This window comes from Chelonoidis abingdonii, chromosome 1 (assembly GCF_003597395.2).
Source record: "Chelonoidis abingdonii isolate Lonesome George chromosome 1, CheloAbing_2.0, whole genome shotgun sequence".
Classification (NCBI taxonomy): domain Eukaryota; kingdom Metazoa; phylum Chordata; order Testudines; family Testudinidae; genus Chelonoidis; species Chelonoidis abingdonii.
In genome coordinates this window covers 79,707,202-79,733,373 of record NC_133769.1, presented here as the reverse complement: position 1 = coordinate 79,733,373, position 26,172 = coordinate 79,707,202, and the positions used below count along the sequence as shown (strand labels likewise).

The 26,172-nt window shown below is 39.2% G+C and overlaps 1 protein-coding gene across 2 annotated transcripts in view; it reads right to left on the bottom strand.

Annotated features, from left to right (window-relative positions):
- The window catches only part of TMTC2 (transmembrane O-mannosyltransferase targeting cadherins 2), a 374,316-nt gene that overhangs the window by 107,597 nt on the left and 240,547 nt on the right, over positions 1-26,172 (bottom strand). For both annotated transcript variants that reach the window (XM_032777505.2, XM_075066793.1), the window contains one exon: positions 18,386-18,500. In XM_032777505.2, coding sequence (XP_032633396.1) covers positions 18,386-18,500 — 115 coding nt within the window. The remainder of the gene's footprint in view (positions 1-18,385; positions 18,501-26,172) is intronic.

Below are 26,172 nucleotides of genomic sequence, written 5' to 3'. Positions count from 1 at the left end.
AAGGGAACACACACATGCATATTAACTGAAGTTTTGCTTTCAGAAGACATTTTTTTGAATTAAACACACACACACACACACACACAGAATGTTTGTGGAAAATTAAGAAAAAATGCCATGTATATTGTTGACATGAATTCATAGCTTTATATTCAAATGGATGTTCCCCCAAAGATTTTCAGTATTCCTGTAGATCTAAAAGGATGTTTAAAATGAATGGATGCATATGTTTAAAACTAAGATTTTTTTAAAAAAATAATTTTATGATTAATTACTGATATTAGCGTAGCACAAAAAAGATTGTGATCTTGTTCTGCTAAGACGTTCCCTGCTTGTACAACTCAACCACTTATGTAACCATTATTCAACCACTAATGAAGTGGTTGTTACAGTTACGGCTGCACAACAGTCTGTCCATTTTAGAACACTTCTCCTGTTTCCGTTCATTTTCACATTCTCATAACTTTGCAAAATGAACACATTAGGATGAGTCATGTTTAATCTCTATACAAAGAGGATTTTACCCCCTTACGACAGTCTGAGCAAAATTCATTCAGACTCTTTTGAGTTAAGCCAGCAGATAAGGGGGAAAATACCTTTTTCCTATTTTTTATTTATTTTAATTTCAAGATATCACTAGAATTGAATAGAAGCCTGCAGCAAAAGTAGCTGAAGTCTGTAATTTGAAACTTGGCATGACATCATGGACATAATCCTCATTAACAGAGCTATTCAAAATTTTCTACTATTCGATTTATGATGAAATTTTGAATTTGGATTTTAAGAAAAATACTGGATATTTATTTAGTATTATTGGTGTTTTCTGAATATGCTTTATAACTGGATCTAAGGTGTTTTTTTTTAATGATTAAAAGTTTCATCAAAATGGTACATTATAATACAAAATAAAAAAATCAATCTTTTCAAACTGTTGTTTCATTTTTTGACAAGCTCTTCTTATTAGGGCCAACTATTTTTTCTTGGTTTTGATTGCCTGACAATGGGGTACTGACTATGCATTACAGGAAGTTTCTTTAAAACTATAAGTGTTTATGAAAACAGATAAATGCACAGCTAACTTATAATGTACACCTTACCTGAGAGACTTATAAATGAACATCCCAAAATACTACATTTAATATCATAGCAGAAATTTAATTCACAAGGAAACAGAAACAAAATTCCTAGAAAATTCAAATTAATATTGTTTTAAAATTTGCCATATTACACAAATACATTTTAGTGAATGGTCCCATGATTAAAAATTTAAGTGCTCGCTTATGTGCTTTGCTGATTCAGGACTATAAAATTCTCAGATGCTATTTACCTAGGGACAATAAGGGCATAAACAAGAAAGAACCTGCACTTCCCTGTCATCTGTGAGCACAGAAACTTATTTTTGGTAATACTGAATAACTGATACGTTACACACAGCTACGGAATAGCTACCCACAGTGCAACGCTCCGGAAATCGACGCTAGCCTCGGACCATGGACTCACACCGCCGAATTAATGTGCTTAGTGTGGCCGCGTGCACTCGACTTTATACAATCTGTTTTATAAAACCGGTTTATGTAAAATCGGAATAATCCTGTAGTGTAGACGAACCCTATGAAAGAAGGGACCGGGGAACAGCATTAATAAAACCAGCATCTAAGCTGGAGGCTTCTGTAAGAGCACAATGCTTGGTAAATGTATGAACAGAGCACAAGGACGCTGCCTTACATACTTCTAGGATTGACTTTGTTCAGGGAAGCTAATGAGGCTCTCTGGGCTCTAGTGAAATAAGCTTTCAACCCTGCATGTGGGTCTCTTTTTCCTACATCATAACAAGATTTCACACATTCTGAAATCCATTTTGAGAAGATCCTTGAATTTGTGAAGACATGATCTTGCCTTTCAGTCCATCAGCTACAAAGAGCCTCGGAGAAGATCAGAATGTTTTTTTCTTCTTTGTAGATAAAACACTGGAGCCTTTCTGACATTCAAAGGGTGGAGGGCCACTTCTGACTTACATGCATGAGGAAAGAACACAGATGGGTGGATTTGCTGATTTAGGTGGAATTCCATGACCACATTGGGAAAGTACTTTGGATGAGTCCTGAGGAAGACAGGGAAGACAATCATGTATGTTGGGAGGGTCTGCTTTGAAGATTTCTATGGAGTGATATAAAAGAGGTCATAATGCCATGGGTTTGAATAGAAGCCCCATAAGCACGGGACATAATAGATTAAAGCCTTAAGGTGAAATGGGGCCCCTTAACAGGTGGAAAGTCTCTTGTGAAACCTTTATGAATCTCAGGTCCGTAAGAGAAGACAGATTGGCCACCAACAGGCAGATGATGTGATGAAATTGCCACCAGGTGAACTCAGAGAACTCAGAGAGATTAGATCATTTCAGCTCTAGCAGGTTCTCCTACGTTACTGGTATAGGTGCTTCATGAGGGAGGAGTGACCTCAATCAAGATCTATGGGACAATCTCATTCATTTCACGAGGGGTGTCTGGTGGTGTCTTTCCTGACTGGAGAAACTTCTAGGCTAGACATCCATCCAGCAGCCAGGCTGTGAGGTGGAGAGACTTGAGGTCTTGGTGCAGTACCTTCCCTTTAAACTATGACAGCAAGTCCAGTATCAGGGTTGGGCCTCGGACAGCCTTAGGACATCTGGAAATAAAACCTCCCTTGGCTAGGCTGGGGCTATCAATATGTTTGGTGGAGTCTTGTGTGACCTTGCAAAGTACTCTGGAAATTAGAGGAATGTGAGGGAAAGCATATGAAAGGTCCCTCATCCATGGGATAAGAAAAGCATCAGATAGGGAACCTGAGCGCAAACTTCTCCTGAGGCAAAATAAGTCGCAAACAATTCTATAAGGGGGTGGCCCCATTCATTGAAAGTGATAAAGAATATGGTCCTTGATCTCCCTTTTGTGATTCAATGAGATATGTCTGTTCAGACTGTCTGCTAGGTAGGTCTGCAGGCCAGGTATGTTGACAGCTGAGAGGGAAGGTTGATGTCAGATTGACCAGTTCCACAATCTCACGGCTTCTTGATACAGCAAGAGGCTCTTGCTCCTCTTTGATTGGAGTAGAACAGTGGTTCCCAAAGTTGTTCCGCTGCTTGTGCAGGGAAAGCCCCTGGCAGGTCGTGCCAGTTTGTCTACCTGCCGCTTCCACAGGTTCGGCCGATCATGGCTCCCAGTGTCCATGGTTCGCTGCTCCAGGCCAATGGGAGCTGCTGGAAACGGCGGCCAGTACATCCCTTGGTCCACACTGCTTCCAGCAGCTCTCATTGGTTTGCGAACTGCAACCAATGGGAGCCACAATTGGCCGAAGCTGAGGACGCGGCAGGTAAACAAAGCAGTCTGGCTCGCCAGGGGCTTTCCCATCACAAGCAGTGGAACAAGTTTCGGAATCACTGGTGTAGAACATGGTGGTTGTATTTTCCAGCATTATTTACATGTGTTGACTCTTGATGTTGCTGATAAAAACCTTGCAGACTCTCCTGACATCCTTGAGTTCTAACAGGTTGATGTGCATGCTGGACCACCAATGATCTGTCACAATGTCAGGAGATGGTTGAGAGGAACTGATGGAGGTAGGCATCCCCTGCCCTTATATGCCCTCAGTGGAGAGCACAAGGAGCATCTGGGTACAGGTATGCCTTACGAATACTGCTGGCCAAAAAGTCTCTGGTCCTGAGCACCTGGGGCACACGCACACCAACAGCTGGACTGTACATATGGACAATTACTTGAAGGAGAACCTTAATCTGACCCCCTTGTGATTATGCTTCATGATACAGTACAGCAACGTGATCACATACAATTTCTTCCACAGCGCCCCTGCCTCATTTAGGTCACAAGATGGATGTCGCTTGCTGAATGAGCAATATTGAATATTTTGTTTTATCCTCATTGTTAAATATGTGGGCCAGGCCTTATTTACTGCACATTATTAAGCCCTACTCTGAAGGCAGTATTGTTCATTTCCTTGTGGAATTTATAGGGTGCTCATCATGATCGTATCTGAGTGCTTCATAGACATTAATGGATTTATTGTCACAATACCCCTATGAAGCAGGGAAGTGCTGTTATCCATATTTTAGCAGTAGGAACTAAGTGACTTTACCAAAGATCACACAGGAAGCCTGTGATAGATCAGGGAAGTGAACCAGGGTCTCCTAGATCAGGATCCTAATCACTACCTCATCATCTCTCCACCTCCTAAAATTATTTGAGCAAAGTTGTGCAACATACTACATTTTGAGCATAAAACATCTCTACTAGATGTGAGAGATGCTGCTGTTATTCAGAATATGTGCAGCTCCAATATTCCATGACATAGTTATGTGAATGAATGGACAGCTGTTATATTAAGGAACAAATCCTGTCTCTGCATCTGCTACTATATGGCTGCTCCCTTGGCAATGGAACCAGTGAAGTTTTACTGCAAAGGATTGGGGGCAGGATTCTGGACAGCCGTGCAGACGTTACCCACCACTCTGCATCTCAAAGCTCAGGTCCACAAAAAGCTCCCTTTAGGAGGTAGATGGGCCCATGGCTCTCCAGTCTTTCCACTCTGTGATGGGAAGGCATGGGGAACAAAGGGACTGTGGAGCTTACTTCACCACTGGCCTGGAATGACCTCCACTGAGTATCTTCTTCCATGTAGCTGCTCCCAATAATAGCAGGTATATATTTTGTATACTTCTAAAGAAGTATAAATTGACACTTCTTAAGGCCCTACTTGAATTGCAGGATGATTGTAAAATAATTGCAGCTGAGTTGCAGACAAGACATGGAAAATGAATAATGGACCTTTAATAACTGTGGTAATTTGGAAAAGCCAGAGAAGACTGATTTATTTAAGGGCTGGTCAGCATTACATAGTTAGGTAGACGTAAAGCAACCTACATTGATCTAATTATGTCAATGTCTACACTACAGCCTTCCTCCCGCCGATTTAAGTGCCCTATGACACCGACATAATAGCCCCACCTCCATGAGAGGTGTAGGGCTTCTGTCAGTGCAGTTAGGGTGACACAGAGTCTGTGTAGACAGCGTTACTTATATTGGCTATTTGCAGGAGTCATGTAACTGACAAGAAAGCCAGACAGCTAGAGAGCCCAGCTGCTCCCCACTCCCCTGGAGAACTGGATGGCTGGACCCCACTCCCAGCTTCGAGCAGGGCTGAGAAGCCCAGGAGGCTGGAGCCCATTCCCAGCTGTGAAATTGACAAAGCTGCCCAGCTCCCGGTGAGAAGCCGGGAGGGGATGACTGAGAAGTCTGGAGAACAGGGAGGCGAGAAACTCCAGGTGGTTTCCCTCCACACTCCTGGTGAGGAACAGGCAGGGGAGAAGCCCTGTGCGGCTTTCCACCTGCTCCCAGTGGTGAATGGGGAGCGGAGGGTGGGAGGCAGTCCACTGGGAGTCTGTGAGCTCGTGGGGTAGCCCGGGATCTCAGTGCCCCACACTGCCCCTCTTAAGTTGGTGGAAGTGCTCCTGGTGAGGATGCGCACCACCGACCCAAGAAGGGTAGTGTGGACACGCACCACAGTAGTAATTATTGCGGTGGCTGTTGACCTAATATAGGTCAATTTACCTTTCTAGTGTAGATATACCTTAAGAAAAAATTGATGGAACAATATAAACACTCAAATATTATGTTATGCCTGCTAATTTTTTTGATAATCAAACATTTTGCTGCAACTATATTACAGTTGTTAACTCACAGAGCTGACAGCGGGAGACCCTGGAGGTTGATGGCTTGGGCTCCTGTTGTCAGCCTTGTGCAGATGGTAAAATTGCAGTAAAAGCCAAATATTGTGGTATTCATAATTTCTGCAATTTTGCAAATTAAGCAGGGCCTTAACACTACCTTATCTAAGGGCCATACTCCAGTGACATCACTGCACACTTTGCTAGCCCCACATAATCAAGAGCGTTTTGGACTAAGCCAGCCTAAAGAAAAGATTTCTAACTTTTTTGGGAAGCTTTAGGATTCCAACAAATTCAAAATATGACAGCAACTGCTCTCCCTCAAACTAACTACTCAGGACATACTTCTCCTGTGTAAAAGGCTTTACACCCAGCTTCCTGTTAAAGAGCATATCAATTACAAATGATAACTGTCTTACACACAGGAGCTATCATAACAAGAACCAATGGCTGGAAGCTGAAGCTGCACAAATTCAGACTAGAAATAAGGCAAAAATTTTAACTGCGTCTGGATCCGCTGAGCTAATCTTCTAGTTCCTTCTTATCATTTCAAGACACAGGTGACTATGGATTTCTGCAATTAGAATTCATAATTGTGATTAAGGTTCCAATAGACATTTAACATTTTGCTTTAGAGCAGGGATCGGCAACCTTTGGCATGTGGTCCGCCAGGATGCTGGGCCTGTTTGTTTGGCCGAACCTGCGGATGCAGCAGGAAATCGGAGCTCTCACTGGCCACGGTTTGCAGCTCCAGGTCAATGGGGGTGGCGGGAAGCAGTGGCCAGCACATCCCTCAGCCTGTGCTGGCTCCTGCAGCCCCCATTGGCTTGGAGTGGTGAGTGGGAGACGCAATTGGCCGAACCTGCAGACTCGGTAGGTAAACAAACCGGCCCATCCCGTCAAGGTGCTCACCCTTGTGAGTCGCGTGCCAAAGGTTGCTGATCCCTGCTTTAGAGTATCTCAAAGCAGTTTAAAACCATAATTAATTAAACCACCTAACATTCCTGCCTGTGAGATAGATAGGTATGAAGGGACTTCCAAGGAAGCACATGAGTGGCAGCGCTGGGAACAGAACTACAACAAGCTTCAGAATTATTAGTTTTTCCTTCCTAAGAAATTAGCCATGTTTGTGGTGAAGTATGATTCTGGGAAGCAACAGCAGTACAACCACTGAGTATGACTAAGCTTCCAGAGAAGATGGGGACCTAGACCACTGCACAGAGCCTGGGCAGAGCCATCATGTGGAAAAACTGAGATCCATGAGGTTGAGGCTAGAAACCTTCAGCTCCACACCAATCAAAGACCACATCCTCTTTGAGGCTCATAGTGTTTTAAAACCAAGAGAATACGTATACTTGCCTCATGTGGAAGATTGGTGTCGAGCCATTTCTTTCCTGTCCATGATCTCAGCTCACGACGCACCCCACCTCCCCAGTCCTGGTTCCTAGCCTGAGAAGAGGTCAGAAACCAGCAACAGTGGGAGTAGAAGTTGAGTCCATTAGTCCTTTTACAGCAGCTACTCAAATTCCTTTGAAAATAGCCAGTTCCTATACACTGTACAGCTGGGAATCAGCAAGCCTCTAAAGGATTAACATTAGGTTGACTATTTACTTTTTTATGAATTATTTAAACACTGTTTTATTGTGTGGAGGAAGTTGCTTCTCCATTTTCAGAGGGGAAACCCATTAAATATAGGAGATTTTGTCCATTCTGATTTGACTTGGCGGGGGAGGGGGAGGTGTCAGCTTGATGTCATGATTGGATACTTATTATGCTTTATTTCATTGCAGATATTTAAAAATATGCCCTCTGAAGAGTACAGGGCTCATGTGTGAGGTTTAACAAATACAGAGATAATTCCACTCATCATTCCTACTCCCAACCTTTTCTTTTAGAAATGGAAGGTGTTGGGGCGGGGAGAGATCATTCCCCCTACAAACAACTAATTTCTCTTTTTAAATGTACTCCCACACAACCACCTCCTCCCTCTGCAACCTCTTTAGCAAATGTATGAGGAAAGAGAGGGAGAGGTACCTTTGCTCTAAATCAGTAAATTTTTAGTGGGAGGAAGAAAGTTCTTGAATTAAAGGCCATATCCAGAATACAGTGCACATCAGCTCATTCATCGCTACCACTAGTTAATATGCCCGCAGCAGCTGGGGCAGATGACAGAAAGAAAGGCAGTTTCTCAGATGGCCAGGATACAAGTGGATCAAGCCTTTGTATACCAGTCAGAACGTTGTTGGAGAGGGTGCACGGGGAGATAGCAGCTGCAGTACAAAGTACAAAGCAGATTGTGAGCCACTGCTAGAACAGCACAATTTGCAGGCATTAGATTTACATCCATTCTTTTTACTACCCTAGGGAAAGAAAGACTTCATTCTTCATAATGCAAACCTGCCTTTGAGAGCATAGAAATGAAAGTACTTGAAATCTTCTGGATGAAGTAGAACAAGTTCAAGCATTCCAAGTGAATGCAGTAAGACAGACACACAAATGACTTCTGGCCCTTTTACTAACTTCGTACCACTGTTCAGTAAAACGAAACCAAACAAATACTAATAAAAAAGGAAATTAAAGTTATTTGAATGTATTGTGACAATGCATCCCTTTGAGATTCACTTTTGATTTCTTCAGTTAATTGTTTAAATTGAATGGACAATGCAACTTTTTTTTAAACGAGGTTTATATTTGCGGGAATCTTTAATCATTTGCCCAGAATGAGAGGCTACTTGACTAGAACTGTTGGAATAAACTTTGTCACTTCGCCCTTGGAATAGTTATTTAGGAGTTAAATTTTCCTTTATTCTGTACCTGCTCTTCAAGTGATAATTCATGCATGGAGATGCACCGTCAACACTAAATATAGCTATGCTGGAGAGCTTAATTAACATGTTCACAGTATTAGACTGCTTACCAAAGTACACATGTGTAGCAGACTATTTCCACACACATACATACAAAATGATATTGTACATGGATCTTTAAGCGGTCACCCTTAACAGAAAACTTCCCCTACTTTGCTTGACCTAGCAGTATAAAATTCATAACATTAGAAGCCTTTGTTTGTTTTGCATTGTATTGTTTGCTTTTAATTTTTGTTTTGTCTTAACTTGAAGTCGTTAACATTGAAAGGTATATCACTCTTCAGCATTAGAAAATAATTTAAAATGCAAAACAGTGTGTCAACATTCTGCCACCTTTAGTGAAGTTGCATAGTAGTTTATCCTTGAGTAATTCCATTAAAGTCAGTAGGATTATTCAAGGAGCAAGCTACTCCTCATTGTGAGCCTAGGGGGCAGAATCTGATCAAGTACAAAATAAAGGCAGATCATCTGTGAGTGAGATAAATACATATGTTTGTCAAATACTCATTACACTGTTCAGTCGAACAGTATCTTGATACATTACCAAATGAGCTTGATCTCTCTTGTATACCGATTGCTATCCTAAGACACTTATTTGGAGCCTGTTTGCTTGTTAACATAAGACACTTATTTGGTGCAGCCTGATTCTGCCACCTTTACTCTTGTTCCATTGTATTTCCATTGTTTATATGTAGTCCCATTGATTTCAAATTGTACTGCTCAGAGAGTTAGATTTTCACAGATCCCACTCTGGCATACATTAAGTAAAGCCTCCCTTCTCCCCTCCACATTGTGACTTCAGCCATGTAGGGAAAATGCTACTTGTCTGATGTTCACTTGGGGAGTGCAGATAAGTGGACAAAAAGGGGGCAGACAAGGCTGGCATTAGACTTGCTGGGGCCCAGGGAAACTAAGGAGTGGGCCCCCACCCTGCTGAAGCCGAAGTCTTTTATTCTTTTTGACCTTTTTTACTCCTCCTGGTGCTGTGGATGGTTCTATTGATTTTCCGTCTTTGTGTATTGGGCTGACCTTCCCCTGAATAAAGAGAGCTGATATGTGAGCAGTTTGTGTGCACCAGCAGGCCACATAATTTGTGTGCTGGGTAGGACACACACTGAGGGAGGTATTTGGCAAATTAAGTTTAAATAGACTGTGGCTAAAGCTCCAGGGCAGGTACTATTAAACAGAAGCTTTAATTTCAAAGACTGAAACATGGAGCTGAATGGTTAGGTCATTAAATATGTTCTGGTTCTCAGTGTTACTTGTGAAAATTACTGTCCCATACAGTAGAGAAAAACATATAGGTCTCATGAAAGGCCACTGGAACAGAATTATATATTGCAGCAATACAGTGTTGTTCTTCTATATAAGTGAGAGCTAATGTCTTAATGCAATGAGACTTTATATAGATAACTTCCGTGATTACTTTAAGAGACACATTTAAATTATGGTTTTCTACACATGAAGAGCTGGCAGGCAAAGCACTGTTCCATTCCAAATAGGTTATTAACAGGTTTGTACTCAGTGTTGAAAAAAAATCTGATTTTTTTTTTTTTTAAAGAGGAACCTGTCAGTGTGACAGCCTTTTCTACATTTAAACTTATTATCCCACATCCTGAGTCATGAGAACTTGTGTTATCAAGAGGAAAAAACAGCCCTGAATCTAGTTTCCATGAGGATACGCAGTGAGTGTGCCAACTCTATACAGTACAGGTTCAAACACAGTTCAGCATTGATTAGTAGGTTAGGTAGCTTTCAGTGCTTTTCAATTGTTAAAGTTCAGCATAGAGGGCTCCCACAGCAGTATTTTAAGACAGTCTTTTTAAAAAAATACAGTGAGAGATAATCCTAGAATATTTCACTAAACTAACACACAGACTGATACACTTTAGATGGGACAGAAGGAACCATTGTGATCATCTAATCTGACCTCCTGCCCATCGCAGGCCACAGAACCTCACCCACCCACTCCTGTAGTAGGCCCATAGTCTTTGGCTGAGTTACTGACGTCCTCAAATCATGACTTAAAGACTTCAAATGAAACCAGCAAGTGACCCGTGCACCATGCTGCAGAGGCAGGCAAAAAAATTCCAAGATCTCTATCAATCTGACCTGGGGGAAAATTCTTTCCTGATCCCAAATATGGCAATCCATTAGACTCTGAGTATGTCAGCAAGATCCAGTAGCCAGACACCAGGGAAAGAATTCACTGTAGAAACTCAGAGCCTTTCCCATCTAGTGTCCCATCTCTGGTCATATGCCATTGTAGGAAAACTCATCATACTATTACCTTCATAAATTTATCAATCTCAATCTTAAAACCAATTAGGTTTTTTGCCCCTACTATTCCCCTTGGAAGGCTGTTCCAGAACTTCAATCTTCTAATGGTTAGAAACCTTCATCTAATTTCAAGCCTAAACTGGTTGATGGTCAGTTTATAGCCATTTGTTCTTGTACCAACATTGGCCCTTAAATCCTCTCCCTCCCTGATGTTTATCCCTCTAATTAATTTATAGAGAGCAACTGTATCTCCTCATAGCTTTCATTTTGATAGACTAAATATGCCCTTACATCATTTCTCATAAGGTAGGTTCTCCATTCCTCTGACCATCCTAGTAGCCCTTCTCTGCACCTCTTCCAGTTTGAATTCATCTTTCTTAAATGTGTGAGACCAGAATTGCACATAGTATTCTGAATGGAGTCTCACTAATGCCTTGTAGAATGGTAATAACACTTCACTATCTCTCCTGGAAATACCTTCCCTAATGCATCCTAGAATTGCATTAGCCTTTTTCATGGCTGTATCCCGGTGGCGGCTCATAGCTGTCTAGTGATTGACAATATACCCAGGTCTTTCTCCTCCTCTGTCGTCTCCAACTGATACATCCCCAGATTATAGCAAAAATTCTTGTTAGTTCCCAAATTCACTAATAAATTTTAACCCTTTTCTATCACTCCAGTTTTCAAGGTCATCCACATCTTCTTGTATGATGTTCTGGTCCTCCTCTGTATTGGCAATATCTCCCAACTTTGTGTCATTCACAAATTTTATAAGCACACTCTCACTTTTTGTGCCAAGGTCACTAATGAGAACATTAAATTAAATTGGTCCCAAGACTGATCCCTGAGGAACTCCACTAGTAACCTCCCTCCAGTCTGACAATTCACCTTTCAGTATAACCCACTGCAGTCTCCCCTTTAACCAGTTTCTTACTCATCTTTTGATTCTCGTATTAATCCCCATCTTCTCCAATTTAACCAACAATTTTTTATGTGGAGCTGTACCAAATGCTTTTCTGAAATCCACATAGATTAGCTCTACTGCCTTTCCTTTGTCTAGAAAATCAGTTATCTTCTTCAGGAAAGAGATCAATTTGGTCTGATATGATCTATCTTTCGGAAAAACACGCTGTATTTTATTCCAATTATCATTTACTTCTACATCCTTAACCACTCTCTTTTTCAAAATTTGTTTTAAGACCTGCATACAATAGAGGTCAAACTAACAGACTTGTAGTTTCCTGATCTCTTCCCCCGCCCTTCTTAAATACTGTTACCATTGTTGCAATTCTGCAGTCATAGGATACAAACCCCAAGTTTTTAGATTAATTAAATATACTTACTATTGGGCTTGTAATTTAATGTGCTGTTTCCTTTAATATTCTTGAAAGGAAATTATCCAGGCCCAGCCAATTTTGTTCCATTGAGCTGTTTGAGTTTGGCTGCCTTTCCTTGGATGTGGTCATTTCTACTTCCAGATCCTTATTCCCATTAGCCATCCTGCCAATGCCCTCCAAGATTCTTATTACCCTTATTAAAAGATAAAGTATTTGCTTGTTTGTTGGAGCATTCCTAGATTATCTTCAATCTCTACTCCATCCTCAGACTTTACCTGCCCCACTTCTTCTTTACTTGTCTATTTATTTATATGGCTAAAGAACCTTTTACTATTGGTTTTAATTTCTTTTGCAAGGTCCAACTCTGCTTGGAAGTTCTCACTTTTCCCCTACACTTTCTGACTCCAAGAGGTAGCTTTCCTTGCTGATCTATCCCATCTTCCATTCCTTATCAGGGTTCTGCTTTCTCTCAATAACCTGTTTGATGTGCTTGTTCATCTAGTTTAGAAACTAAAATTTCATGTACTACTTGGGTATAGTAGTCCTATTTCCCAACAGAAAATTTTGAAATTTGAAAACCAAAAGATGTTGAGGTAGAGAGGAATAACAATAGCAAATATTAGCAGAAATAAAAAAAATATGGAATTCAGTTTTTAGAATGATACCTAGAAAATTCACAAAACAGACTCTTGTTTATATATTAAATTGTTCTCGATCTTTTAAGACATGTCTCCATTGAAGTCAATGGGAGTTTTATCACTGAATCTAATGGGGCCAGGATTTCACCTATCGTACTTTACGTAATGTTTCTGTTTAATTGGTATAAGCTTCACTGAAAAGGCTCAGCATTTAAATACTCATTACCTACTTCTACTTTACAGAGGTTTTAGATGTCAGAGCTTCTGAATATATTGAAAACCTGCTGAAATCCTCAAGCTGATATCTAATTACTAGTACAAATGCCTACAGAGTACCCTACCCATGACTCAACCCTGACACAAATGAAATTACATAGACAAAACTGTCTTGTAGACTGTAACACAATACTGCTTTGGGCAGTAATGAGTAGCAAAGTCAAACAGAAAAAAAATATGAGGTTTAAACTGTATTAATAAAACTAAGACTGGAAAGCCAGAAAGAATTAGTTTCTTCTCTTAGCTCTACTGAATATTATCCAGATTTTGAGAAGAAACAATAGTATTTTTTCCCGTAGTACTATCTTGGTAATTCCAATGTTAAAATAAATCACAAATTATTGGTTTATAAAAAAAGGGCTAAATTCTGTGCTGATTTATACCCCTAGTAATCCAGCTGAAATCAATGTGGCTGCATATAGCATGCAAGTCAGTAGAGAATTTAGCTCTAAGATTCATTGAAAAACTGAAATATGAGGTTCTCTCAGGATGAGCATTTGGTTTGTGTTTTAGAAAGGTAGCATCCTCATTAAGTATTATATTGTAATATATTCTCTATTAATGCCAAAATACTTATGGATGAAATCCTGGTCCCATTGAAGTCTCCGGCAACAGTCCCATTTACTTCAGTGGGGTCAGGATTTGACCCTATGAATTTTTCACATATATTTTTCTTATAAAAACCCTCCCTAACAACATTTGCTTCACTATGGCTGTGTAAGAACCCTTTACTAGAGGGGCTTTTGAACTTTTTTGGGAGTGTTCCAAGTGAAAAACCTGTGTGCTGAAATCTAGCCTTTGAGACTACAACTCCCACGATGCCTTGGGGAAAGAGGGAGAGACTGCCTCACGCAGGGAGATCAGGCCCTGGACTCCATTTTTGGGAAAAGGACTGAGACTGCTGCTGTGGAACTCTGCCCATACCAGAAGCTGCTGCTAGGAAGCCAGAAGCTGCTGCTGAGAGCCTGCAGGGGCTTTGCTTGAGCAGGGAGCTTCAGCAGCTGCTGGTGCCTTCACTGGAGCCAGGGCGGAGACTGTTGCTGTGCCTAGAGCTGACTGAGGTGGGCCTGCAGTGAAGGAACTGAGAGTAACCCCCACTCTGGTTTGGGAAAGCACTTGCAAGGGAAGGGGCACAGCAGAGGGACTGAGTCTGAGGAGAGACAGAGCGATCTTCCCATCCACTGGGGACCCAGAGCAACTGACATTTGGTGGGGCCAGCTCCAACTTCAGAGGGGTTGTGCAGCTTGTTGCCTTGGCTAGACTGATACACGGGACCCAACAGAGTGTTGTCTCCCGCTTCAAATCTTGAAGCGCGCCCACGCAAGCATCTGGGACTCTGAAATCCAGAGGAGTGTTCACTCCAGAGTGGGGTGAATGGTAGCAGTGTACCATTACTATATACTATATTTGTTAATTGATTTTATTCAGCTGCTTCTGTGGATTTAAATCAGTAGTGACATTTAATCTTAGTCTGTTATACCCTGTTTCTTAAATTATTAAGTAAAGGAATGTTAGCTCTAATGTAAGTATATTGGATGTATATTATTTATAATTGGTATTTGAGTTAGACCCATGCCACAGGTTATTATTATTATACTTGAAGGGGTTTATTCCTGGAGGTTCCCAAGGCACACCATGGAGTGTGTACAGGGGCCAGCCAGGTGGAGGCACCAACAATTTTAACTTCCTTTAGGAATAAAGAGACTGCTGCAGAGGGGTGGATAAAGGATTCACTCTTATCCATCATCACCTCTGAGATATTCAGAATCTCCTTTAATGTCGACAACATCAGAAGCCCAGCTACACAGGTGAGTGTTGCCTGCTCCCGAGTAACCCAGGGAAGAGAGGAGGGTTACAGGAGTAAAAGTTGAGTGCTCACAACCGAATGTATTCCTAGTAATATGAAGGCTCATATAGTGGTGGGTAGGACAGTGAAGACATCCAACCTAGTAAACTGAAATTTGGCAAGCTCTGTTCACTTATTGAAATAATAGGGGCTCTGCAACAAATGTGACTTGTAGCGGATACTAATTTCCCCACCTTGCTCCATGCTCACTCCCATATAATTCCATAAAAGTAGTAATAAAAGAGAATATATTGTTATATGTTCAAAGTAAGTAGTCAGCTGTTTGTTAACAGTTTAGAAATTATTCAAGGGTTATATAACTATGCTGTTCAATCAGCTGCAGACGCCATAGAGCAAATGACACACGCTCAGAATTAGTCAGGCTTTGAATGAGGATGGTATTATTACTATAAACTCTAAATTAGTGAGGAACAATTTCTCTTAAGTATGATGCCTCATGCAGTGGTATTTACCAAGACACAACCCATAATATTCATCTAATAAAATGAGTTTCCACTCTTACCTGGAAATTCAGTTTACTGTTTTGTAAATTTGTGTAAGTAATACTGAAATGTTACAGGCTTTAGAAATTTGAGGTTTGTTTCTTTTCTGCCCAGTGGATTGCAAAAGTGCTACTGCCTATGGCAATATTATGACATAACAGCTTCAGAAGCTGCAGATTTTTATCTTTTATGCCTCAAGAATATAGTATTTTATTAGAAAGCCGTTTTTCTACATTCCTTTGGTTTTAACCTGTAAAAAGATAATTGCCAGGTAATGCAATACGTTTTAAAATTTAATTATTTTAAATAGAGACACACTGTCAAGGTGTTTTACTTAATGTATTGAATCTACTCCCTCCATTCATAATCCATTGGAAATCTGTAATGGCCAGGTTGTAGTTTAATTCTATCAAAAGCTACATTAAAAGAACGTTATGATTGTAAAGGGAAGTACTCAAAAGCCTTCAATTACTGGACTACAGAGTATTTCCCCTATAAAGTTCCTGACTAATTTCATGACCAGAATGTACTCAGGGAATAAGGCTGCTGTTCAGTATTTATGCTTAACCTCATTGTTCTGTTTGTGAACTCGTGGTTCATTCATGGTCCAACTTGCACACTAAATGAAGTGGATGTCTAACAAATTAGATTATGAGACTACGTGACCAAAGACTACCAGAACACACACACAAAAGGGGAGAGAATTAACTTTGTCCAGCAATATTCATGCTTTATATTCCACTTTTAATGCTTCCCTCTGCAATCTTTAACTTTAATGAAAAGTTATTTTTGTATGGAATCGCATAGGTTTTATTTGTTTTCTTTTTAAAAGAAAATAAAGACAAAAATGGATTCCTTCGCGTGTAACTGTATGCGAAACAGCAGTAGAATCCTCACTTGTTCACCTTAGTGGCCTTGCACATGCACATATAGGCACTGCATGAAGGAAGGCTGTGCTCCAGATGAGCTTTTCCTTCTTCTATTTGCACAGTCCTACATATTCAAACTGGAATTTCAGTTCATTTTCTTACACACACGTCAATCCAATAGAATACCAAGAAACTGGAAATCTCTATTCAACTTACATATGCATGTAGTTCACTACCAATGGTGTGCTGGAAGGGTGTCAATTGAATAGGAAAAACAGTACACATGAACAAATATGGTTGTAAAAATCATAATTCAATCCAAGCAAAACCAGTTTTCACCCAACCACCAAAAGATATGTCTGCAAGTTAGGGACCATCATCCTTGCCAAATTTCTCCTGCTCAGATGCAGGAGCTATTTCTTAAAAAGTGATCAGAAAGGTTGTTATAGTTTCTTCCATTTGCTTCTTCTTAAAAATGAGTGAACTATGTTTGCTCAAACTATTTCCCTGTATAAATAAATAAATAAATAAATAAAAATTCTTGTTTTTGCTGAGAACAAATATGCTAAGTTTCAGCCAAAAAGGCATATGCTGGACAATGTTAGAAGCATCTGAAAATGACCTTTTGAGAATTCTTGTGCAACCTTAACTCCACCCACATTACATGAACAGCCTACAATTAGAAGAAAGTCATGCTTAATTTTGGTACATAAATTATTAGCAATACCAGGACCTCACTAACCTATTTTGAAAAAGTGGAGCTAAGTTTCCATTGTATTTATCCTGGCAATTGGCAAGTTTACTTTTAGTGAATCAGTGGACTAGAATTTTGTGGGAATGAGATTACTGAGCTTTGTAAATTTTTTTTTAAACTACAGTTATAGTCAGAAAATGCTTTTGTACAAAAAGGACCTCCTTATTCAGATTTGCTTCTTGTGTGTATTCTTGTTCTCACCTACCTTTTTTTCTGATTTAAACAAGTTATTATTTTTTTACTCCTGTTCATGCTATGTAGTCAGTGGCATTAGCTGGATTCTGATCTGCCTCACGCACAGTGAAACCAAATAGCTGACCTTCAGTATTGTAGGTGATGATGCACAAGACAATATTCAGCTTGACTTTGAGATAGCAGGATTCATTGGCAGTTTTTTAAAAAAAAATAAGTAAGCTTGTGTACTGAGCAACTTTGAGCTGGAAGTACATGAGACACAAACATAAAACCTCCACAATGCCATATTTTCACTGCCACATTACACAATATGATCACACCTCAGTTGCTCAAGATGTTACCTAATAAGCTTGTACTATGGTGAGGCTGTTTATTATCTAAAAGGATTAATGAGTCAGAAATAACCTCTCTACCATATTGCTGTCTTTCAGCTTTTCATTTTATTTATGCTCCCACACACATACCAACACATACAAATTGGAATAGGGGACCTTTCTGCATATATGTGCTGCTATCCATATCAATCATTTAGGGACAAGAAAATACTAAGCTACTTTGACACAGCAGACTCCTCAGACTCTGACCAGATATCGTTGGTTTATACTAGACAATGTCCAGATCTTGACCTCATAGCAATATTTAAAAAAAAAAAAGAAAAGAAAACCCAACCAAAACAAAAAAAAAAAGACCCCATGGTGTGGATCAGTGTGTTTATATTTTAGTGGAGATCAGAAATTTGGATATGATGCTGGCATTACTGACTTGAATATCAGAACCTTGCTCAGTGGATTTCCAGTGAGCACACAGATTTGTATATTTTTCTTCAGACTAGAGCCATGTGTTTAGGCTACATGGATCCCCAGTTTCTATACTTGCTCCCATCAAAACAGAGCACCAGTACATGGATATCTGATAATATGGATGAAAACAAAAAGCAGCCCTCTCCACCCATAGTTTAAGGAGCAAGATTAATTAAAAGGGTTACAAAAAAGCCAGAGCTACCATCATCTCCATTTCCAACAATGAAATCAATAGCCCCCTTCACAGCAGGTATCACAGATGAACCACAGATGAACCAACCCAGGAAAAGCCATGCATACTTACAAATTATAAAGCATATCAGCCATATTGCTGCGGTAGTACAAGGCATTTCTGTAGGCGCTTTCAGCTTCTGAAATCTTGCTCTGGCTCTTGAGAACATTTCCAAGGTTACCCCATGCTGTCAAGAGGAGAAAGCAGTATTCAGAAACAGTTACAATCGAATTACGGTATACATGCCATAGTATTTGAACATCAGAATGTTCCATAGGGAGAGAAAACCCACAGAGAATCTTTGTGTGCGTGCGTGCGTGTTAGAATTTTTTTCCGTTACTCTATCATTTCATCTTACTGGGAGACAAGTTCAATAGCAATGATCTTCATGAATTTGATATAATTGTCACATTTGAAGAAAGATGGTGTTTAAAAATAAATTGTATCACAAATCTTTACTAAAAGGGCTTGCTCTACTGGAGGGCAAGGGACATTTTATATGAAATCATCCTAAAATAATAACCCTCCCAGTTTATATGCATGGCCAGGGGGCCTTCATGGTTGAAGCTTGTTGTATACCTACCTACGCTAAACACAGATCTCCCTAGAATATGAAAGCTGATAAATGACACAGCAATTGAAGTGAAGGTTAGGCAACTAACAAGATCAGAGGCATACAATATGATTATAACATGCTACACAGATTTGTTAAAAGTATTTTCTAGTTGAGAGGAACATGTGGTTCTTTACGTCACAAAATTTTACACTACACAATGGGCTTTTATATCCCATCGTAAAATATTTTGAAGTAAAATGTATTTGAAGCTCTGCAGACAGTCATTTGGAAGTGTGGCTCCCCCCACCCCTACAACAATATTTCACTTAGCACCTCTGATACCTAAGTAGTACAGCTAATTCTGGTACAGTGGGCATCTTTCATAGCCAATATTGCAATACAGTTTTCACACAGCACAAATAAAGAAACTAGTAATTATTGCAGATACTTTTTTTAAAAATAAATTACATTGATGTCAAGCTGTTGAGGTCTGCTGCAAAAGTAGCCAGCCAAAGATGAAAACAGCAGCAAATACAGCATTTTCCTCTCAGCAGAATAAACTTAGCAGCAGTATGCATAACATCACTGCTGTGAACCACTAAAGGAAGAAAATCTAAAGGCCTAACAAACAGAACCACAATTGCTGTCTCCCCAATTGCACATATAGCTTTTTATACAGGTGCCAAAACAAAAATGGATATTTCTCTGAGAAGGGAGACTCTCTCCTCCATGTGTTACTTCGTTTTTGCTTGGCATTTCATTTAAAGAGCATTAACCCAACAAACCTTATTTATCTCCTAAGTAACTAGAACTACTAAAGCTGCAAAAGCACCATCATTCTCTAACAAAACATATGTGCTAAAATATTCCCTCTACTCTCCCTTAAGTTTTGGTTTTTACTCTATGTATATATTTCAGATGCCTGACAGTACAATTTCGTTCCCTACAGGACATGTCTTTTTACACTTGATAAACATTTTAGAAGTACAAGATGTTTGTGGCCCTGACTGGTTTATTGCTTTACTATATACCAAACATTACAGACTTCAGTAGAACACAGAGAACAAGACTTGTTAATATACTGTCTCCTGATGCTTGGCTCTGCATTGCAGAAGTTGTAGGTCCTACATAAATGGTATCTAGATTTCCCCCCCCTAATTCTCCCATAGCAGAGTAATAGACTAATTTACTATGAGATTATGAGAAAAACAACATCTTGCCAAACAGAAGGATCTTCTGCCAAACTACCCCAACAACTGTCCCTATACAGAGGGAAATAATCCAGCTAATAAATTTACGCATGTTTCACTGTTATAGCTTCTTTATATAAGGGCTTTAAAATTGGCAAATACTGAAACCAATATCAACTTTGCCTAAGGGGAAACAGGAGCCCAATATTGCACAAGCATTAAACAGTCCCTTTGATTGTGCCCCATTGTACTACATGAATAATAGCAGAGAGCAATTTATTGCTTTTAAGCAAGCCAATATGCATATTAAAGCATACAGAGTTAGAATCCCCAGGTTTTTAACATAGGTCAAAATCTGGGTCTCTGCTTGACAGTTGTTTTATTTTTTATACTTAGCACACTTTGTCTTTTGCATTATTTGCTGTTGAAGAGCTATCATTAAATGCTAACTATCAGCAGATGGAATGGGGCAACGACGGGACCAAGAAAAAGTGAATCTTACAAGCACCACAAATGGGGATTGAAGTCCCAATTTTTATTTTACTTTTGCAATGGAATATTGAATACGGTATTTTTTCCAATAAATGTTTACTGCATTTTACATACAAAACTAGTTGAACATGATCTGGTTTGAGCATTGGCCTGCTAAACCCAGGGTTGTGAGTTCAATCCTTGAGGGGGCCATTTAGGGAACTGGGGTATTTGTCCTGCTTTGAGCAGGGGGTTGGACTAGATGATCTCCTGAGGTCCCTTCCAACCCTGATATTCTATGATCTGGTGGCTCAGTATGTACATTTAAGTAACAGAGATGATGCCTTGGGACATAGGTCCTTACCCTGGAGATCAGACTCCCAGAGGGTTGTGAACAGGTATCAGTCAGGACCTATTATTCCTATGTTAGCAAATGATCAGGGAAGGAGGTTGACTACCACGCAGGATCGATCTAAGATACATAACTTCAGCTATGTGAATAGCGTAGCTAAAGTTGACGTACTTAGATCTACTTACCATAGTGTCTTCACTGCGGTAAATCGACGGCTGACGCTCTCCTGTTGACTCCGCTTGCGCTCCTCATTTTGGTGGAGTACTGGAGTCGAGGGGGAGCGCTCAGCAGTTGATTTATCGCATCTATACTAGACATGATAAATCGACCTCCACTGGATTGATCGCTGCTGGCCGATAAGGTGGGTAGTGTAGACAAGCCCTTAGATTAGATGGAAGAGAGGTTATGATATGGAGAAGAGTGACAACAATTCCCCTAGAATTTTCACTCTCTCTATGTCTAGGGAACTGGAAATGTAACAAAGGTATAGCAAAACATAACATTCAGGTAACTAGTACAACCCACGCTAACAATTGTTAGGGTATTTACATTCTAAACCACATTTTTATTCACTCAACTTTTTATGCTTTGTGTCCACACAATTTTTTTTGCAAAGTTGTAAGAAAATCAGTTAAACTATTTGAGTACGCAAGGTTGAGAAACAAAAGTTAATTAATTGTACACATACATGTGACTATACACACATTTTTTTGTGGCTCTGATCTTTTTGGCATTCAACTTCAAACTTTGCACATGGCTAGAATTCAAAGAGGAAGAGTCCTCATATTAAATGTGAAGGCAATTGGACTAATGATTCTGAAGTTTTAAATTGGTAAATGAAGTTTATTCTAGTAACTTTTATAATGCAAAATAATAAAGGAAAATTAGCATTGCACAGTAAAAACACCCAAAATTCAGGAGGTGCTGAAGTGCGTCTATGTTATGATTCACTCTTTAATTACAAGATGGCATTTTCCCATAGGAGCCTTTCCTTGTTCAGTGTGGGGATTGAATGGTGTGCAGAGAATGAGGAAACTGTTCAAATATTTACTTTTTTATCCTAATTCTTCAATGTATGGTCCCCTTCTCCATTCACTGTGGACCAACCTCTCACTGGAACCCTGCACTGAAACAGGCAGCATCTTGTCGAAAAAAATAGCATATTAACATGCTATTATGCATACACATAAAAGAGGCAGTTACAGCCATGTATTATACACATCTTCACACAGAGTATTCAAAGTTCTGCCTCACTGCATACAGATATTCTCAGATCATGTTCAACACACATTGAAACACAGAGCCAAAAGAAGTTTGAGAAATAATATTTTGAACAAGAATTTCCATTCAATTTACATCTGTATGCATTCTGAGCCAATAAACCATTGCCAGGGTGTATAAAAAGCATTTAGAAAAACAGTGCCCCCAAAGGGAATACAATTTTTAAAAATGCATACAATTTGGCCAAATCAAAATAGATTTTAAATAGACCACCAAATGACATATGTGTAACCCAGCAACAACGTTCATAACAAACTTGCATAGTGTTCACCCCAAATAGCTCATGTGCTACAACTGTGCCTTAAAAAAACACCAGAAGGATTTTTCAGTTCTCTTCATACATTAAAATGGAGGTATGATTTTGGTCAAATTTTCTTTTTTCTTTTTTAAAATTGCTCTCAGACTGAAAAACAAACATGGGAAATTTCAGTTTGAAGATGAAAATATTTACCAAGTTAAGAACTAATCCTGAAAATTTAGGAACGTGTTTAACTTTGTTTATGAGTAAGTAGTCCCTTCAAACTCAAGGATCCAGGGCTAGCAATTCTGGGAAAGGCCTATACATGTCAATTACTCTGGTTTTCTCTGGAAAGAACATATGATGGCAAAATTTGATTTAGCTGTAACTAATGAGCCAGAATTCAAGAAGCATATTTTACAAAATAAATCACAGAATTGGATTTTCATTTTTATTTCTTTCTTGCATAATTCAAATGCAAGTTAAATATCTTCCTATCAACAACCTTTTTTCTTTCTTCTGCATTGCCAGTTACATTTGCATTATTACTCCAGCAAAATGAGAATAATCAAGGAACAAAATTAAAATTTCAGAGAAAAGCAATCTACAAAATAATAAATTTAGACCAGCTGATTCAGTAGTCTTATTAAAAAAGTTTCTTAGAAAATATTCATGACAAAGGAGCTAACCGACAGTCAGAAATGAGGATTCTCAAGTAAATCTGCATTAGAACAGCTGAGATAAAGAGAAGGTTGACTAGTTGTTACTGAAATCTTTTTAGAACGTATAGTTTCTTGGCACAAATTAGAATCTCATCAAACAGAAAGGAGGAAGGGAAAAAAAAAATGTAGGATGTGACAATGAAGCAGACTGGTATACTGTTTGTGGTAATACAGCTGAGAAAATACTGCTTTTCAGAATGCATTAAACCACAGGCCAGATTCTACATTTTGATAATCAGAAGGGATAAAATATTTTTACATCAATAATAGAGAGCACTGAAAGATCTAACATTAAAAGTAATCAACTATATGCACATGCACATCCGTAATTTAGTAATATTTTATTCTGTGTTATTCTGACCTTATGGATACTAGAGTCATTCATAAAATATGTTTCAGTGCAGAAATTGATGAAGATGACAAAAATGTGACCTAGATTACTGCTTGGATGACACTGATAAACTGCCCCAAAAAGTAACCAAACTAATTAAAGAACAGTTGTAGAAGTTTGTAATAGATCATCCTCTCAGCAGTCCATCAAACTAAGAACTCTGCTTCATGGGGAAAAAATTAAATTGGCACAAGTACATTTCTAAACAGATGTTCCAGTTTTGTGCCTTTCTGACTTGTTTTTAATTTGTGAAATTAATAGTTACTGTTTGGGGTTAGATTCTCTCCTGTTCCTATTCTCTATACCACCAGCTCTCCTTACTAGTCTTCAAGAAATGAAGTGAATACAATGCCATTGTGGACTTTGACTTTGCATTTTCATAACAAATTTCAGAGATAACAGCATATTGCACTTTGTAGGCCAAATAAAAGTCCGTAATTTTTGGTGACGACAGCACAACTGCTAATTTTGGAAATTTAGCCAATAGTTTCCTGTTCTCAAAACTGCTTCTAGATAGGAAAGTGTGAGCAAAAAAAAAAAAGGAGGTTCTGGGGAGCCATTCAGATAACACTTCAATCTGCCTGGACACTCGATTACAGACCTAAAAGTTGCAATATTACAATAAAAAAACTTCAAAAACAGACTCCAACGAGAGACTGCTGAATTGGAATTAATTTGCAAAATGGAAACTATTAAATTAGGCTTAAATAAAGGGACTTGAATCTGTGCCTCTCACATCCCAGATGACTGCCTGCCTCCGAACCAATGAATATTTAATTATTTATGCCAAGTGTAACAGCTCCAACAGGAGAGACTGAGACCCACCTCAGAACAGCCATTGGGGTAGGGAGTATTCTTTTGCTAAAGTTTTATCAACCCTGGCAAATTTCCACAGTTTCAATTTTGATGAGTCTGCATTTCCCAAAGACAGTTTTGTTGAAAAATTCTCAACACTTGTGATGTATAATCCCACTTGAATTATTAAAAAAACAAAACAAAAAAAACCAAAAACCTTCAAGAAGCTGTTAGCTCTGTTGCTAGCGGTTACCTGGCATGAGCTATTGTTGCAAGTTTAATGGAATGGTTTTTTTATCCTTTTCCTGTACAGATACCTGTTTCAGGTTTTTACAATGCTCTAAATTGATTTTACATTTGGTTTTCTTTCCAAAATTGAACTGTAAACTAGCCCTTGGTAGATCTGAGATATATACATTTTGGAAATTAAATTACTCTGCACAACGTGCACTAATAAATTATCTAAGGTTGGCCAAGATGTACTTTCTCTACCGGAGCAGACGTTTACATTTTAGGAGTTCCAAAGTTTGTGGTTTTACTGTATTCTGAACCTGTTATGTAAGAGAATAAAAGCAAAAAAGGTGCCTTTGCAACATGATACAAAATCTATCATTTTATATCTTAAAGGATGCAACTAAACTAAAAGAATCTGTGCTAATGTTGATTCAGTAGGTGGAACTCTTCCAAGTCAAATCTGAACTGATGCAGAAAAATGGTACTGAAGAAGAGCCCTGTAGCTGCAGGTATTATCTTTTAGATATATTTTTTCTTATGTCTTAGGCATTTGAGAATTTTAGAACCTCATGACAGGTTTTGTAAGAAAGCATCGCACTTTTTAATCCTGGTGCATGGAAACTGAACAAAATTCCCCCTGTAGTTTTAGTTGGGATGTGCTATTCTTCCTGTCCTAAAGTATTGCTCCTGTGAACTATTAAACAGCCTGTCTAGCTCCAGAGGTGACAGCATTTCAGTGGTAGATAGAATTATTGCTTGGTATAGTTTACATATTGGTATGTTAATTAAATGCTTTGGGATGAATTGAGAAATGGGAGGTTCTCTTGGGTTCAAATCTCACCCTGGCTGGTAGTGACTAAGCATTGGCACCATCCACTGGATTAGTCAGTGGCTTTTCTGAAATTAGTTGTCTCCATCCAGGTCTTAGTAGCATGGGGTCAACAGCTGAAAAAGCATTCTATCATAACAGATAGTACCCAGTTGGTTGTTTCAACACAGACACATTGGTGATCAATATAGTGCATGACTGCAGGCTGACCAATCCAGGTCAGTGTTGGGGAAGCTCACACTGGCCCTGACCATTTTATGTCTGTTCTAAAAGTACAGTTTATAGGGCTATCAACCCTGCATCTTAGGTGAGTACTAAATTCATTTAGAAAATTTTGAAGTATAAAATACAAAAAACTAAACAAAAAAAAATATTCTCCTTTGCTATTAACTTTTGTGTGCACTAAATTCCTAGAGCATGACAGTCTAAAATTCAAGTGTATGTCAATTTTTTACCATCTATTCTTAACACCTTTTCACACTGCACTGTAAATTATAATTGTACAGTAGTAATAAATAAGATATAAATTATAAATGTACATGCTAGCACTTTACAGGTTGTGGTAGTATCACCACAATAAAAACAACTAGGAGTCCCTGTGACACCTTAGGGCTGGTCTACACTACGGGGGAAAATCGATCTCAGATATGCGACTTCAGCTACGTTATAAGTATCTAAGATCGAATTACTCACCGTCCTCACGGTGCGGGATCGATGTCCGCGGCTTCCCCATGTCGACTCTGCAACTCCATTCGGGTTGGTGGAGTTCCGGAATCTATATAAGTGCGTTCGGGTATCGA